General features: G+C 34.6%; 2 protein-coding genes across 4 annotated transcripts in view; one reads left to right on the plus strand and one right to left on the minus strand.

Moving 5' to 3' along the window:
* LOC118196875 (INO80 complex subunit D-like) overlaps window positions 1-240 on the minus strand; it is a 165,096-nt gene extending 164,856 nt beyond the window's left edge. For both annotated transcript variants that reach the window (XM_085815138.1, XM_085815137.1), the window contains exon 1: window positions 96-240. The gene's annotated coding sequence lies outside the window, so the exon portion shown is untranslated. The remainder of the gene's footprint in view (window positions 1-95) is intronic.
* A 310-nt stretch (window positions 241-550) lies between these two features.
* DCTN6-p27 (dynactin subunit 6) overlaps window positions 551-18,709 on the plus strand; it is a 55,945-nt gene continuing 37,786 nt past the window's right edge. Inside the window, exons 1-3 of one of the 2 annotated variants that reach the window (XM_085815139.1) lie at window positions 551-793; window positions 5,627-5,721; window positions 14,195-14,259. In XM_085815139.1, the coding sequence (XP_085671265.1) occupies window positions 5,636-5,721; window positions 14,195-14,259 (151 nt within the window). In that variant the 5' untranslated portion in view covers window positions 551-793; window positions 5,627-5,635. The remainder of the gene's footprint in view (window positions 794-5,626; window positions 5,722-14,194; window positions 14,260-18,709) is intronic. The other variant, XM_035372541.2, reaches the window with a different exon arrangement.

An 18,709-nucleotide genomic window follows, 5' to 3' on the forward strand; every position in this document is an offset into this window, starting at 1 on the left:
TCATACTGACATAATTCTGTTAAGTAATTTCTCGTTAAGCCTACGTATATGAGAAACAGAATTATTTCAGAGGTTACATAAGAAATCTGACTCACTCTTTATATTAATGTTTTCATGTCCCCGAACTCAATATAAATTTATTCCAACTTTCTTAATACAAAATTTTTCGTATCTAATAATAATAATGAGTAGACAAACAGTTTTAGTTTTCATTTCACACTGCCAATCATCAATCACAACAAATAATATGGCTCCCATCAAATGTTGTATTTATTTTTGTTGTTTGTGAGAGCGTTTATTCTAAGAGAGAAAATAAGTAAATAATATTTGTAAAATTTAATTTAAATTTTTTTAAATAGTTTAAAATAAAATTATTTTACTTCATTAACTGAAATTTTAAAATAAGGCAAAAGAAAAAAAAATAACATAAGGCCTAACACATAACATCACGAACAACGGAAGTTGAAAAGTAATACAACTTTTTCGAAAAGGTGCTACAAAAAACTCTAATTGATATTATTATTAACTAGAGGAGGTAGAAATCATCTAGTAGCAATAATGAGGAAAAATAGGGAAAGAGGGGTGTAAACAGGTCTGTTGTGTATATACACGTGCACGACATTTCAACTCCTAAGTTTCTTTTCTATGATGGCAGTCTTATTGAAAAAAACAAACAAACAAAAAGAAATAATAATAAACTGCCATGACAGATTAGGCGATCAGTGGAAAAGTTTTTTGGATGTAACAATTGTTGTGTTTCTGCATACTGTGACAAAATGACCACTAAGCCCAAGTAAGAAATTTTTACTGATTTTTATAGTCTTACCATATATATATATATATATAAAATATACAGGGTGATTCTAAATTTTTACAAATTGAGAGGGTTGATAGTACTCATCCAGTTGAGCAATAATTATCATAAAACATAGAGTCGCATTCCAGTCTGAGAGGCAGAAAAGAGGAATATTAGAATTCCAATCTGATCTTACAACAGTGTTGGGAGAGCAAATGAACGAGACCAAAAGTCGCGCGATCAGTTTAGTGAAAAACTCACAGAGTGCACAAAGCGGATAAAACCGAAAACTTGGCGTTCGAGTGTTAATTCGAGCTCAGATTTTGATGGCAAACCCTCAAATGCACATCTTTGGTTTGCAAGGTCTCAACCTTGCAAGTGATTAAAACAGGTTAATTATCTATTCTAGGGCTGAATATTATCAACTACTCCAACTTCCTCTGTATGCCGAGATTAGCATGAAAAGATTATGCTGTGTTCCGGCTGTCAGAACTTTGTGTCCCATAGAAGGGCGCTTCAAGTAAAATGAGCGCAGCACAGTATGTCCAGGAGGACAGGATAGAAGATGACGAAGGGGGAAGAATTGATACTTTGATTAGATAATTAACTTGTTGCAATCGTTTGTGAGGTTGAGACTTTGCGAACCAGAGATGTGCATTTGAGTGTTTGTCATCAAAGTCTGAGCTCGAATTAACACTCGAGCACCAAGTATTCTGTTTTACCTGAATCACTCCCCAATGTGAACCTGGACTCGTCTGTGAAGAGAACAGACACGCATTGTTGACTGGTCCAGGAGATGTGTTCTCTTGCCCAACATAAATAGGCACCACTGTGTCCTTGGATCAAGAGGACACAAACTACTGGTTGTCTTGCATATAGACTTGTATTGTACAGGTGTCTGTGTACTGTAGTAGCTCATATTCTTGTTCCTGTTGCCACTAAATGATCTGCCATGAGCTGAGGCACAGTGATGTTACTCCTTCTTCGTGCCGAAAGATTCCCGCAGGTGTTGTAACTCTAGGTCTGCCAGAAACATGTCTTCTAGACACAAATCCTCAGATTCAAACTGATTCCATAGTCAGTGGACTACACTACGAAAGACATTGAGATGTCTAGCAGCATCAGCTTGTGACATCCTCATTTCCATTCATCTGCTCGCCTGCCACCTCAACAAATCGGATAAACGACTTCTGCTGGACATTGATAGGTAGTTTGGCGACATTTTGGAGGCGATAAAGGTTACTACCTGGGACTTTGGTAATAATGTGAGCAGTACTCAGTTCCGATTACGCATTATTTTGTGTGAGGGAAATGAGAGATCATGGGATATGTCATGTGATATTAATGGACGAATTACGGTTCTTTAATCCGAAAAGGGGGGAAATCGGGAAAAAATCTGGAAATTTTATATTTGGTTTATTCTGTGTTGTCTGAAACAGTGTTCGTGAATTTTTGGATCCCATGGCCGTAACTAAAGAAAAGTTTATCGGACACGTAATCAAGATTCTGAAGAAGATTAGGTAAGTTAGTATTTTTAATTATTTGAGGATATTATTTTTATGCATTGTTCTAAATGTAAGGTGGAAGTAAAGAAATTTGGTATTATTGGGAAAATTGTTATTAGCAATGATTTAGTTTAAATAGGATTGTAAGGTAATTTTTATTAATTTAATGTATGTGCTCATTTATATTTTAAGTAGTGTTTTTGAATTTAATTATATTTTAATTAAATGATAGTTATTTTGTGAATTTTATGTTTGTAGGAATTTGGTATACGTTTAAGTTGAAGTAAACGTGCATGGAAATAATTTAAATATTTGTTACTAAGTATTTGTAATGCTTGCGGTATGAATTCGTTGGTGACGTGTATAATGTAATAGATGATTTAGAGGTAAAAGTTTTTGGATATTTTATTTATTTTATATGTGGAAATGTTCATATTTGGAAAGGGTAAATACTTTTTCGCGATCAGGTAATTTCATATATGTTCTTTTTACCGGGTTTAAAGATTGAGAAAATTGTCATGTATTTTCGTGAAATTTTTCTAATTTATGAGAAAAAAGCAGTGTACATGGATATAGTGAAGAGTGTGCGCAATGCCATTTTTGTGCAATTCTGGGATGTTTTTTTAAGTAAAAATAAGTCGATGTGTACATGGTTTAGTGATATTTTAATTAAATGATAGTTATTTTGTGAATTTTATGTTTGTAGGAATTTGGTATACGTTTAAGTTAAAGTAAACATGCATGGAAATAATTTAAATATTTGATGCTAAGTATTTGTAATGCTTGCAGTATGAATTCGTTGGTGACATGTATAATGTAATAGATGATTTAGAAGTAAAAGTTTTTGGATATTTTATTTATTTTATATGTGGAAATGTTCATATTTGTAAAGGGTAAATACTTTTTCGCGATCAGGTAATTTCATGTATGTTCTTTTTACCGGGTTTAAAGATTGAGAAAATTGTCATGTATTTTCGTGAAATTTTTCTAATTTATGAGAAAAATGCAGTGTACATGGATATAGTGAAGAGTGTGCGCAATGCCATTTTTGTGCAATTCTGGGATGTTTTTTTAAGTAAAAATAAGTCGGCGTGTACATGGTTTATGTGTATGTGTTATTTTGAAAAACGCGTAAGGAGTATGGTATCGTGCACTTTTTCCCAATTTTGCAGTGAATATTTGTCATGATTAAGCAGTTTTGTTAGATAAAATTTCTAGCATAAGTGTAATTCGGCTAGTAGATTGTTGGAAGAAGTGTTCAGTAGATAAAAAGAAAAGAAACATGACTTCGTGAAGACAAAATGGCAGCGGGAAAAAAAAAAAATAGAGGGTTGCTGTAGGAGAGTTGGTCGCCAAATTTTTGCCAAAAAAACGCCAAGTTACCATAATGTAAAGATCAACCTTTTGCATTTTTTCTTTTAACTCCTATGTAAGTATTCATTTCTATAAAATAAAAATGGTAGCTATTATTTTTACATACATTTTCTTAAATTTCATTACTGTCATGCATAGGAACTGTGAATTTAAACGTTACTGACATTTTTGTAATGGTGACCTTTGAAAAATATGCTGTTGCTTAACTTTTGGAAGACAGTGTAAAATAAGCGTTAGATAAATTAAATGAATCCCCACAACCTGATTGATGTTGACAAATATGCATATAGTGAATCAGAAGATGAACAAAGAGATAAGAGCCATCAAGTAACAGAGGATGTCATATGCTGAAAGATCCGAGTGCAAACTGGAGTCTGCTTTGTAGCTGTAAAAGACTGCCTTTCAGAAATAAGTTGAAATAATAATTAGTAAGTCAGACCAAAAGCAAACCTTTTGCCGGCCTAATTTCAGCCTAAAATCTATCATTAATCTTCTTTATTTTAAAATTATTTTTGCTTATAAATGCAACAAACTGAATATTTCAGAAATACTGAACATATGTAAATAGATTTAGCAACAGATGTTATTAACATTCATAGTAAAATTAATGAAGGTAATTTATAAAACTTCTGTTATCCTCCCATTTGCTTATCTGTACCCAAACACTTGCATTAAAAACCAACCTCCCCCCTCAGGGGCTCAATTTTGTGAGTATGGGTGTGGCAATTCTGAGGTACACCCTAGCCCTTCATGGAGATCATCATCTTGGCGAGACGAGTGTCACAATCCTGAAGCCCCAGTGATCTATCCTCCTTTCCATCACCTCTCTTCTGAACTGAAACTTTTTTCCCTTCTATTCTCCCGCATGGTTTTCCTCTTTCTTCGGAGGTTGAAACTCTTCATGAGAAACTGGAACAGCTCTTGTTTCTAGTTTTCGATTGGCAAAAATACTGCTCATCTGTTTGTCGTGCTTGGAGAATTTGGCCTCTGCTACAGCTAAACAGGAGGTACCTTAGTCGTCCTCATGGGTGTCAATCGGCTTGTCACTAGTCCTTGTGTCAGTGGCTTGGGGATAAGCTCTCGGAAGTACTTGCTTTCGGGAAAGGCGGTGGTGGGGCTTCAGTTTTGTGTATAAACCTAGTTAGCCCTGTCGCAGGAATCTGGGCTAAATCGCAGAATAGGCTGCATCAGTCAATGCTGTGTTTACTTCTCTTATGCTTGGACACGCCTTTTTATGACGTAATATTGGTTACGTCTCTCCTTAAAAACAAGTTATAAGTATGCTATAGCTTCTTATTTAAAGAAAACTTAAATGAAGTTTTAACTGAGTTGAAATGGTAGGTTGAAATGTGCAAGATTTTTTTAAATTATAAATCTACTTTTGTGTAGTGTGTGGTAGTGTTAGCATTTAACGCAATGAATTATCTTTGACAAATGTATTATTAAGATACCAAACGACTGAAAACGATCATTACCAAATGATTGAAAATATTGAATGTGTGAGTTAAAAATTATAACCGTAACTTCTGAAAATACAGAAAAGAATTCTTTTGCTTAAAGAATGTTCTGATTATTGATGAGTGTGTCAAAATCGGTGCTTACTGCAGAATGGATAAGTATCTGAATCTGAATTTTTTTAATCAGTTGGAGCGAAGAGGCAAAAAGAGCGTTATTGAGTGGTGTAAGGAGAAGTTTGATTGCAATATCGTATTGCAAAGCCAGTGTGGTGCGCAATGCCAAGTTTGTGCAATTCTGGGATTTTTTAAGTGAAAATAGATCGATGTGTACATGGGCAAAGCCAATGTGGTGCGCAATGCCGAGGTTGTGCGCGATGCCAAGTTTGTGCAATTCTGGGATGTTTTTTTAAGTGAAAATAGATCGATGTGCACATGGTCAAAGTCAGTGTGGTGCGCAATGCCGAGTTTGAGCAATTCTCTGATTTTTCTTTCAGTGAAAATTGATGGATGAGCACATGGACACCGAGTTTGTGGAATTCTTTGATGTTTTTCGAGCGAATACTGATCGTTGTGTAGAAGAGAAAACGAGGTTGTGTGTGATGCCGAGCAGTAATGTAACTTTATTTATGTGCAATGTTTAACATTTCGTTAGTGTATTTTAAATTTGTATTGTTGTTTTAATTGTGAATTATATTTAAGACGTCATTTTTCATTTAAATTGTATTTTTAATTTTTTGGCTTTGATATGTTTATAACGCTTCCCGACTTGCGACATATATCGATAGCCCGACGGTCTACTCAACAGTAGCAAAATTGTTAACTTTAACTTTTGAAGTAACGTTTACCTCATATTTTAATGCGTAGTGTTTGGTATCGTAATTGCACTTGATAATATGAGTTCATTGATAATATGTGTGTGTGTGCGTATGTGAAGCATTGCTTAGTGTTTCAAGTTTGTAGTATTTATTTTATTATATTATTTTCTTTCATTCTGAGAAATTAGGTTTTTTTATTTATTAATGCGTAGAATTCTAGCATGCCTACACAGAATATGGCGTGATTTAGGAATTTTAGAAACTGATATGAAAGCTGTGTAATGATGTTCATATGCAATAAAAAGTATTCTTCTTTTTTTACTAATGTAAAGTTTAAAATTTTTAGAAATAATGAAAATTGTCTAATTATTGGTATGTAAGGAATTATGTCGTTACGTAGCAAGAAGGTAATTTGTAAAAATGATAAAATTGAAATGTTCCACAATATGAATTTAAATTTAAAAAAAAATTATTTAATTTGTATAAATAAAACAAATTAATAAAAATATTAATAATAAAAAATAATAATAACTTAATAAAAATCTTTGAAAATATTGAAGTTCTAAAAGTATTAGAGACTGCGACGTTGTTTATCATTTTAATAATTGGTAGAATTCGCTCACTGTATCATGGTAATTTTAAATATAAACAATTTATTATACTTATTATCAGTAACGCCTCAGCTTAAATGTTATAAATGTAAATTAAAAGTAAAGAATTTGATATTAATTTACAATAATAAACAATTTATTATTTTTATTTTTAAGAGAAAATAGAAAGTACACGTAGTGTGAATGCGAGACTACATTGTGACGTCATAAGCTTAGTCCCACCCATTTATGGACGTCACACAGCTCCTCCTACTGAACTTTGTTGATACAGCCTATTCTGCGCTTTTACCGGAATCTGTGCCCCCTTGTTGGACTCTGTAATGGGTGGAGTTGCTGTGTCCGAATCATTTTTCATCTTCAGTATGGCTTCTTCAAATGTAAAAAATGAATGAGAATGCAAATCCTAAAGAAACTCTACCTAGAATCCTTGTCATAACAAACTCAAAAGGCAAACTTCAAACAATGTCACCATTCCAGATACAAAAACATATATAAACGACTATTGGCGAGCCAAAGACAATAAAGCAATTAAGTTCTGGAGATTTTCTAATAGAAACAGTTTCTCCAGCTCAATCTGCTACCCTTCTCAAACTCGGAAAAATTGTGCAAGTCGATGTCAGTGTATCAAACGCAAATCATTGAATTACAGACGGGAAGTTATATCTGAGACTGACCTCATCTTTGTCTCAGAACTATCCGATCAGAAATCAGAATGTCAGTGCTGCAAGGCAGATCAAGATGTGCAAAGAAAGCCAGTTGATAAATACGAAACACATAATCCTGACTTTCAATTCACCTTATCTGCCGAAACGTATTAAGGCCGGGTATTTAAACTGCCCTTATAAAACCTTACATACCTAACCCCCTTGCGATGTTTTCAGTTTCAGTGATTCGACTGCTTAAAGATGTCCTGTTGTGGCAAACTCACATGTGCACTTTGCTCTGTGGAAGGCCATGACAGTGAAAATTGCAGTGCCAGCCCACTGTGTGCAAATTGCAAAAGGGAGCACACGGCATTCTCTCGACTTTGCCCAAAATGGAAGTTTGAGAAGGAGGTGCAAAATATTAAAATAACTAGAAATATACCATGTGCAGAAGCGAGAAAACTAGTAGCAGAGTCGCAGTCTCAGAAAACTGTATCATATGCAAATGCAGTAAAATCCATGGGCACCCAAACTATAAACATAAAAAATAAGTAGACTGTCTAAAATCTACAACCAAGTGCAGCACAAAAACCGAAACATCCAATAATAATAAAAGAATATAATAAAATAAAAGAAAACCTTTTAAACAAAGGAAAACAGAAAGCATCAAAGCCTCACAGGAACATAAGTGTAAGCTTTTTTTCCAGCTGTACCTCTGATCATCTTGACTCAGAAATGGAGGTGGAAGAGGGTTTGAACATCCTGGAGAATCTACTTCCACGTAAAACCAAACTGCAGCATAGGAAAGAGGAAAATTGGACATAATGGTCACCCTCATTTCTTGAAATTGTCGCGGTTTCACCAAAACCTTGATAACATCAAAGATTTGATCAATTTGCATCCCCCTGTGGTTTTGCCATTGCAGGAAACTATACTGAAACCAGAAAAACATACTAAACTTCAAAGCTTCTCAATTTTTAGGAAAGGCAATCTTGTAGGTGAACGTGCTAGTGGAGGTGTAAGTCTCCTCACCTCACTAGACAACCCAAGCAATTCACTTTCTTTAATTACAAGCCAAGCTGTTGCCATCCAAATAAATATAAGGACCTTGGTTTCAGATAGTTTTGTTTATTTGCCTCCAAATGTCCACATTGATCAAAGGGATTTGGATAGTCTAATAGAGCAACTGCCTGAACCTTTTGTTATAATATGCAACTTTAACGGCCATAGTTTGTTTTGGGAGAATAAGGTTACTAATCCTTGAGGTAGACAAATCGAGAAAATGATTGAGGATCATTCTCTTTGTCTCCTCAATAAAGGAGAATATATTTACTTCCATGAACCTACAAGGACCTTTCACGCACTTGATCTTACCATGTGTTCACCATCTCTTTTGTCCTTTCGCACCTTTCGTGTTGGGAGTGATCATTTTCCTCTCTTAGTCTCTCTCGCACCAGAAGGTAAAAACCCCTTGTCAAGATCTCCTCTATTTTTACTTGAGAGGGTAGACTGGCAGTGCTTCTTGGCTCATGCAGAGCTCACAGAAGAGATGGTAAAAGATGTGTCAATCCATGATGCAGTGAAAGCCGTTACTGATAAAATAACGCAGGCAGCTACCGCCTCTATACTTTGGGAAAGTTACGAAAATTTTCAAAGCCATGGTGGAACCGTGAGTGTCAAGAAGCTCTTAGAGAACAGAGAAAAGCTTGGGATTTTTTTGTAGGTACCTCACTTTGTCAAATCTCATAACCTTCAAAAAAGCGAACGCTAATGTAAGAAGAGTAAGGCGGAAAAGCCAGAGGGATTTGTGGATATTATATGTGTCTTCAATAATATCATCTACATCAAGTAAAGGAGTTAGGGAAAGAGTTAAGAAAGTGTGCAGAATGTGTAAAAAAACGCTCAGTTTCTTTTCTAAAAAAAGATGGCTGAATGATCAGCACAACAGAAGAAATTGAAAAAGATGGCTGAGTGAACAGCGCAAAAGAAGAAATTGCGAACACAATTGGTGAGAATTTTGCTGCTGTTTCTAGTGGCAGCAGCTAACCTCCGACATTTCTTTCTGTTAAGCAATGCTCTGAAAAAGCTCCAATTCAGTTCAACTCTCCCATTTCCAAGACATATAAAAGCAAATTCTCCATGTTTGAGCTAAGGAGAGAATTGATGCAAACAACAGCTCAAGCCCAAGTCTGGATGGTGTCACTTATGATATGCTGAAGCATCTGTCCTATAAGTCATTGGCTGCCCTTCTCACCCTTTTTAATTGAGTATGGGAGGAGCATTCCTTTCCCAGTGCATGGCAGAGAGCTGTTGTCATCCCCATAGCTAAACCAGGGAAAGACCCGAAGAATCTTTCCAACTACCGACCAATTGCTCTTACAAGTTGCGTTTGCAAATTATTTGAAAAAAAAAAAAAAAAAGGTAAATCGCCGTCTAGTCAATTACCTAGAAAAATACAAAGTTATCTCACCATGTCAGAGTGGTTTCCACAAAGGTAGAACAACTACAGATAATATGCTCCTTTTGGAAACCTCTATCTGTAAAGCCTTTGTCAAAAGGAACCATTTAGTGTCGAAATTTTTTTATATTCGAAAAGCTAGGGCATGAAGATATGGTATATTGCGTGATCTTTAAAACAGTGAGTTGCACGGCAACCTGCGAATTTTCATAAGGAATTTCTTGAAGGCTAGGTTTTTTTCAAGTAAGAATTAGCTCAGTGTTTTCAGATGTGCTTTGTCAAGAAGAGAGTGTGCCACAAGGTTGTGTTTTTAGTGTTACTCTTTTTAGCTTAAGAATAAACTCTATTGTAAAAGAACTTCCTCCTTCCATTTCAGGTTCACTGTATGTTGATGACCTGCAGATAAGTTGTCAAAGTGCAGTTATGAGATACATGCAGTTGCAAATTTCTCTGAACAGGATTCAAAAGTGGTTAGATGGTGAGGGATTTACATTTTCAAAGGAGAAGACGGTTTGCGTGCATTTTTGTAATAAACGCAATCTTCATCCTAAGCCTGAGCTTCATCTTCAAGGTTTTTTGATTCTAGTTGTCCCTGAAGTAAAGTTTCTGGGAGTCATGTTTGACCGTAAGCTTACGTTCCTTCCCCGTATTTTATATTTAAGGAAGAAATGTTTAAAAATTGTAAATCTGCTAAAGTTGTAAAGTAATTCTATATGTTGATAGCTACAAACCCTCGCTTCAGTTAAAGCAACAGCAACTGTCACTTAATTCAGAAGTCAAACAACAAAAATCAGCGTTATATTTAAAAAATTTTCACAGGACTAGTTTCGATGGTTTTACCGAACCATCATCTTCAGCTGCAAAACCGCAAATGAACAAGATAGGAAATAATGTTTAGATAAGATAAGAAAGCCTGGACAAGAATAAGCAAGTGGCGCAATCTGTTGGCGAAACCAGAACTAAAACATAATTTCTCTAAAAGCCGAAGGCAAATTTGGATTGGAATTAGGATCGTTAACTAGAACAGAAAGATTTTTATGAATGTGAAATGCCTCTAGAAAATCCAGTTCTCCAATGGAAGATGTTTTTTGAATAATTTTGGCAGCAGAAAAATTGAAAGTGTGATTTTCGGACCAACAATGCTGAGCAACAGAAGACTTCTGTGTTTCCTTTTTTCTAACATATGCCTCATGTTCTTTGACGCGAAATTTTAAGGCTCTCTTAGTTTGGCCAATGTAAATTAAACCACACTGGCAAGGAATCCTATAAATACCCCAGGAATTCATATCCGGAATGGGGTCCTTGAGTATAGAAGTTGGAATTTTATTGATGGGAGAGTAAACAACTATCAATAAAAAAAAACTCTCCCATCAATAAAATTCCAACTTCTATACTCAAGGACCCCATTCCGGATATGAATTCCTGGGGTATTTATAGGATTCCTTGCCAGTGTGGTTTAATTTACATTGGCCAAACTAAGAGAGCCTTAAAATTTCGCGTCAAAGAACATGAGGCATATGTTAGAAAAAAGGAAACACAGAAGTCTTCTGTTGCTCAGCATTGTTGGTCCGAAAATCACACTTTCAATTTTTCTGCTGCCAAAATTATTCAAAAAACATCTTCCATTGGAGAACTGGATTTTCTAGAGGCATTTCACATTCATAAAAATCTTTCTGTTCTAGTTAACGATCCTAATTCCAATCCAAATTTGCCTTCGGCTTTTAGAGAAATTATGTTTTAGTTCTGGTTTCGCCAACAGATGGCGCCACTTGCTTATTCTTGTCCAGGCTTTCTTATCTTATCTAAACATTATTTCTTATCTTGTTCATTTGCGGTTTTGCAGCTGAAGATGATGGTTCGGTAAAACCATCGAAACTAGTCCTGTGAAAATTTTTTAAATATAACGCTGATTTTTGTTGTTTGACTTCTGAATTAGTATTTATTCGGCGTGTTATTGTGTCTTAACTGTCACTTAATCAGTATTTCAGTATTATGTCGCAATCGGACCATCCTCTCCAGATTTATAAACTTGATGACTATTATAAACTCTTATTTTCTGCATGCCCTCTTGATGTTCTTCCATTCTTTGAAAGAGCTGAATCATTGATGGAAAAATACTGCTTGTCAGATGTAATAGTCCAGGCAGTAAAGCATCTTGAAGTTGCGCATTGGGACAACCAGCAAATTCATTTTCTGGATATTTTCCACCATTTTCATAAGAATAATACTAGTGAGATTGTATATAGGCAGCTTTTTCATAAGCACAGGCATGAATATAGCACTTTTCACTCCCGTATATACAGATGGTTCCAAGAGAGTTGATCATGTAGGAGCATCCTTTGTAATTGGAGGGCAAAGAACTGCATGATGCTTTCTCTGTATATAGTGCTGAATTAACTGCTGTTTATCTTGCTCTCACTTTCATATCTAAGCTACAGCAGAAAAAGTTTATTGTTTACACAGACTCATCTAGTGCTCTAAAAGCGTTAAAAAGTTTTTCTGACACAGATAATTCTTTATTCATTGACATCTTAAAATTACATCAAAAGTTAAAGAGACATGGCTGTGAAATTCTCTACTGTTGGGTCCTTGGGCATACAGATATAAAAGGAAATGAGCTAGCGGACGGAACAGCAAAGTCTGCCTCTATGTTGTTAAATCTGCCTGTCCTCTACAGCAATATCAAAAAAGGCCATCACAAACAGGATTCTAAACCCATGGCAACTCTTCTGGGATGGTCAGCTGCTGAATAAACTGAGAAACGTGAAGCCTAAGGTGGAATACTGGAAAAGTGCTAGAAACCAGAGAGAGGAAGTGTTGTTAACACATCTAAGGATTGGTCACTCTTGTGTCAAACCTTTCAAAGGCTAAGAGTGAACCTGTTTGTTCTTACTGTGGGAGTGTTCTGATAGTACATCGCTTTTTAATTGACTGCTTATATTTTAACACACTTCATTTAAAATATTTTCGTAACTCTGACTTGCCTCTTTACCGAATAATCGGGAAAGAGGTCAATACTAATGTATTTCAGTATTCGAAAGAAAAGGTTTTTATCATCTAATTTGATAATACCCTTGTATTTTAATGTAATTGGGAAAGAGGTCAATACTAATGTATTTCAGTATTCGAAAGAAAAGGTTTTTATCATCTAATTTGATAATACCCTTGTATTTTAATGTAATTTACTTTAATATCTCATGTTTTAAGATTTTATATCTGCTTCACATTTCATATTTTTATATAAATCAGTATTGCAAAATTCATCATTTTATTACTTCTTTTGATTTTAGATATCTGTTGTTGTGTTAAATTTGTGCTGGTTTTTAATTGTTTTGTGTGTTTTCATTCTGTATTCTCAACGTGTGTCTAGTGCTAATAACCTTTCCAGGTTGTGCACCATATAAACACTAATTCAATCCAATCCAAAAATCAAACCTATTGATAACTGTAATTTTTCCAATTTATAGGTAATGATTGTTTGGATGTATCTTATTAATTTTCATTTCTGTGCATGAGTATCTTTTTCAAAATGATTGGAACAAGATTTGAGAAAAGTATGTGTTCTGGTGTTGCACTTAAGTTTCATGAAAATTATAGCAGCATATTTTGTTTTAATATGCAATTTTTGTGTTACTGTGAAAGTGCTAGTCTAAGTAAGAAAGTTTTATTACTCAATAAAATAAAGCACTGTTTGTGTAGATTTGTTTTAATTTTGCAATATCATTACAATAGTTAGAAAAATAAGCAAGAGTTGAATAGTTAAAAATCATTTGATTGATTTTTTTAGAAATAATTTCCATCGGCTCTTTCCACTTTAACTATACTGAAAATAGATACTTACGTGTTATCCTGTTGACCGTGAAACTGTTGCCAAGCAGCATGATTTGGCACCAGGTATGAATAACTGTGACATAATAACACACTCAAAACATCTGGTTTTCGTCTCATGTAACTCTAATTGAGTCTTGATAAGCAGCGTTTCATTCTTATGAACAAAGATGTAAATCAACTGTTATTAAAGATTTTTTTCTTACATTTTGAAAAAAAAAAAAAAAAAAAATTATTAAAATTTGGGACCAGCATTATACAGAACAACAAGCAGTAGATAATCTTCAAATTTATGGATCCTGATCATTAAAGAATGTGTGAACAATGATATGGCAGTTGAATATGACCAACAAAATAATAATAGATTAGAATTCCCTGCTGGAAGTTTGCAGTCATAGCATTTTAAACAAAGCTTCCTTAAAATTAAAGTCCCTAACAAAATACCAGAAATCAGTGAAAGATTGTTTAAGAAGCACAGAAATAAGCGTGTCAAATACTTATTTTTAATAAAATTTTAAAAAAAATCAGTTCTTTCAGAATTTTGCTGGAATGGTAGTTACAAATTTCACGACATCTTTTGCCAACTTTCATGGATCAGTGGTAGCCAGTTTTCACTGTCAACAGTATAATATGTAAGTACCTTAAATTATGTTTATCAATTCATTAAATTTCATGTTCCTTAATAAAGTTTTTTTCATATTTGTAGAGTTTTTATAGCTCCAGGAGCAGTTGTTTGCAAAGATTGTGAATTGCAAGGCGAAATAACTATTGGTAAGTAATGCACTTAACAGTGTTCAGAAAACAAATGGAATTGTTGTCATTAATTCAGTGACTATTTTGCAATATAATAAATTCCTTTCAGAAAATTTTAATTTATCCAAGTACTATATTAGGTCATTCAAGTTTTGCTGTTTTTTTGATAAAATTTGATTATTTTATTGTAGTCTATTACACTTCTTTTAATTTGATTTAATGCAGAAATCACTTTTATTTTGTTTTTACCTGTTATTGTTGGACATGGCTAAGGAAAAGAAAAAATAATTCTCAGTAAATGTCTCTATATCTACTTCCATAATTTATCAACTAATATCTGTGCTGAGTTTTTTAACTACTAAAAAAGTAACTAAACTTCCTCTCAAAAGCTGTGTATTAAGAGATGTGATCTTTTTCTGTTGTATAACAGTTATCCTTTGGGATGGGTTTTCTACTGAGTTCTGGTAAACTACTGTAGTTTTCCATTTGTTACATGAAGAATAAATGAATGATGGTTAGTTATATCTAGTTGTAAACAATGTTTCTTCGTAACTGAAAAATGTTTAGTGCGATTGGATCCAACTAATATTCTTTTGTTTAACTTTTTTGTGAAAATTTACTTTGCAGCTATCATTCACAGAAACTTATTTTTCATCTAATTGTATTTATTATTGTATTTTACTGAGATAGATTTCATGATTTTGCATTTGTCAAGAGACGAAAATAGCTGTCCATGTTTTGAAGGAAAACATAATCTTCACAAGGAAAGATTGTATTCCAGTGACCATCATATGAAATTACTTCAATGCAGCTTAAATTAACTATGCAGCCTTTGTTTCTGACAGAAAGAAAAAGGTGATCAAACACAAACATAGTTTCATGAATCTCATATTCCTTTGATTACTGAAACACAATTTTTTTACTTATGGTGCCATCAGTCAACATCAGTTGAATTCTGCAAAGCACATCTTCAAATAAATTGCACCACAATAATTTATTAGAATAGTTAGATGAAGGATATGTGTCAATTCCTTGTTATGTTCTAACTTTAATATTGGTGCTTATAACAAAATTATTGAAATTGACAAAGGCTTATTCATAAGAAAAAATAACATATGTTATGTTCATCATCCCATAACAAGGGTTTTACAAAGGATGTGCTGTTTCTGATTGTTCCATGCAATGTTTAATGGCCATGTTAGAGGAAAATGCTGCTGATGGAATTGAATTTTTTTACTGCAGGAGTGATATAAAGTTGATTTCCAAACTGTCAAACATCTCACAATAAGTTAGCCACTAACAGAAATTTAGTAAAAAGGGAAGCCAACTTGAGAAATAAAACAGTTTTATTTGGGGAAGGAATCGAGTATGGAGCCAAAAATATGAGGATGAAATAAGCTAAAATTTGCTGATAATGGTGTCAAAATGTATAGTAGAGCTTTAATAGAAAAATATACTTCCTTCTTCAAATAATTAATATTAGGATATGATAAGGTAATTAAACATTATGCTATTGACTTGGAAATTTGGTTACCATCGAACCATGAAAGTTAATGGATTTTTCACCAAAATTTGGCCGATGTTTGTATGGAATTTTGAGGAGCTAATGCCTTTTTATTTAATAAACAGTCAGTATTCAACCTGCTTCATTTTTAGCTTCATAAAAGTTTTTTCTGATTTCTACTATTTTGTTAAGTCCAACGATTTTACAAGGAGTTCTGTTTAGAATGCTATGAATATAAATTTCCCACACATTTTTCAGTCCTTTGTCGGCCATATTCAGCTAACTACCATATTTACGCGAATCTAATGCGCATCGTTTTTGGCCAAATGTAGTATTCAAAATTGGGGTGCGCATTAGATTCGAGTGCAAAGTTCGCCGATGACGTCAACCAAATTTCTCGACTGCATTTACCGTTACATTTATCGTTGACACATTATTGCATAGAGGATACAAACTGCAGAGTACGTAGTCACGAAATGGAGGGCAAACAGAGAAGAATGTCATATGACGCTACTTTCAAACGTAAAGTAATTCTTTATGCTGAAAAAAATGGCAATAGAAAGGCAGGGAGAGAGTTCAGCGTAGCTGAGAGCAATGTTCGCTTGTGGCGGCAACAGAAATTGGCACTGTTTGCAACTAAAGCTAGTAGAAAGAAATTCACTGGCCCTCGCAAAGGAAGACACCCTAAAATTGAAGAAAAAGTTTTGGAATTTGTACGTGAAAGGAGGAAGAATGGACAACCTGTGACTAGTGACACCATAAGAAATAAAGCAAAAGAGGAGGCTGAAGTTCTTGGAATACCGAAACAAGAGTTTAAGGCTAGCCGTGGATGGGTGGATCGGTTTATGAAGCGGATGGGTTTATCTCTAAGACGCCGTACAACAATATGCCAAAAGCTTCCTGCAGATTTTGAGGGAAAACTACTAACATTTCAGCGGTATGTCATCACACTTCGGAAGGAACAGAATTTTTCAATGGGGCAAATTGGCAACGCTGACGAGACGGCAATTTGGTTTGATATGCCTCGTAACTACACCATTATGGATAAGGGGACTAAGGAAGTTATCATCAAAACTTCGGGATGTGAAAAACAGCGCGTAACAGTGATGCTGGCAATAACAGCAGACGGGTGCAAACTTCCCCCTTTCTTAATCTTCAAACGGAAAACATGCCCTAAAACCCCTAAGAATGAAAAGCTGTTCCCAGATGATGTCCTGATTCGAAACCAAGAAAAGGGGTGGATGACGGGATCATTAATGCTTGATTGGATCCGAAATGTATGGAAACGCCGTCCCGGTGGGCTCTCTAATCCACCATCAATGCTTTGTTTGGACGCATTTCATGGTCATCTCACCGACGACGTAAAAAAGACGAAGCACAGCCTAGGCAGTGATCTTGTTATCATTCCTGGAGGGATGACGTCTGTGTTACAACCCCTGGATGTTAGTATAAATAAACCTTTTAAGGGGTACGTTCAGGCGGAGTACGAAAAATGGTTTTGTGAGCCAAACCATGCATTGACCCCGACAGGAAAAATTAAACGTGCTGCACCGCACATTGTTGCACACTGGGTTTCTGCTGCCTGGAAAAGCGTCGAAGCACCAATGATTGTGAAATCTTTCAAGAAATGCTGCATTTCAAATTCATTGAATGGCAGTGACGATGACGTGCTCTGGAACGCCGAGGATGACGATGACGACGATGAGGAAAGAAGAAATGAATCTGCTTCTGACGAAGAGAGCTGCGAGGATTCCAGTGATGAAAACATTAGTGAATAAAGACGTTTACTATTAATCACTGATTGTAGAAACTGTTAGCTAGATAGAAATCTTACGATTTATTTCATGTTCATATTTTATGATAGGTACCGTATATACGGTAGTGCTAATTAACAATGATTGTTTCACATGACACTAGCCCACTAATAGGTTAATTCTATGTTCTGCTATTTTATGTATAAATCCATTGTTGTATAAAATATGGTATCTAAATTTAAATGAAATTATCATACCATTAATTGATAGTTTATGTACAAATCCATTGTTGCATAAAATAAGATTCAATAAATTCCTCATATCATTGATGCGCATTACATTCGCCGACAAACAATTTTTTTATTATTTAAAGTTTTAAAATGGGGATGCACATTAGATTCGATAGCGCATTAGATTCGCATAAATACGGTATATCATGTTTATTTATGCACACTTTTTTATGCTAAGATATCATAATTTTTAAAATGAACCACTGATCGCTGTTTTGTAAAAACCACATATCCTGAACTTTGATTATTTTTTAAATGCAAGGAAAAAACTGCAATAACAGTTAATTTATCAGGTTTTAACAAAAGTTTCCTGCCACCACAAATATCATCTGCACAAACAGTTCATGTTGCCATGTATAATCATGTTTCTTCAAATGAATTTTTTCATTTGAAAAAAAGAGACTTGCATTAGAACACCATGTTGTGTAATTTGTAAAAAAAATATCGTTATCATTGAGTACAATGTGTCAAAAATGGAACTATCACATTTATATGATTAGAAACATCATTTACTTCCAGTTCTGTTGCAAAAAATCAGCTACAGAATGTCACTAAATCATGTGTACTAATGTTCTATCAATAAGACCCTGTGAAGGTTTGGCACCAAAAGTTCAAAGGACTATGACATTCAGGAAGCAGAGCACTCCGGCTGGCCTATTCATGTTGATGAGGCCCGCCTGCGAAAACTTGTGGAAGAAGATGAGTATGCAACCCCTCAAGAACTTGCTAAGGAGTTAGTATTAGTACTATGCATCACATAAACTTGACGTACAAGTTCAATTACTGGGTGTCTCAAGCAGATAGCTGACTCAAGCAGATAGGGACAACGTGCTCGGGCCTGCAACTAATCTGCTCAAATATCAGCACAAAGACAAAATTCTGAACCGGATTGTCATTTGTGATGAAAAGTGGATTTACTC

This window comes from Stegodyphus dumicola, chromosome 4 (assembly GCF_044657685.1).
Source record: "Stegodyphus dumicola isolate Sdum_Otavi_A_Nest chromosome 4, ASM4465768v1".
In the NCBI taxonomy this organism is placed as follows: domain Eukaryota; kingdom Metazoa; phylum Arthropoda; class Arachnida; order Araneae; family Eresidae; genus Stegodyphus; species Stegodyphus dumicola.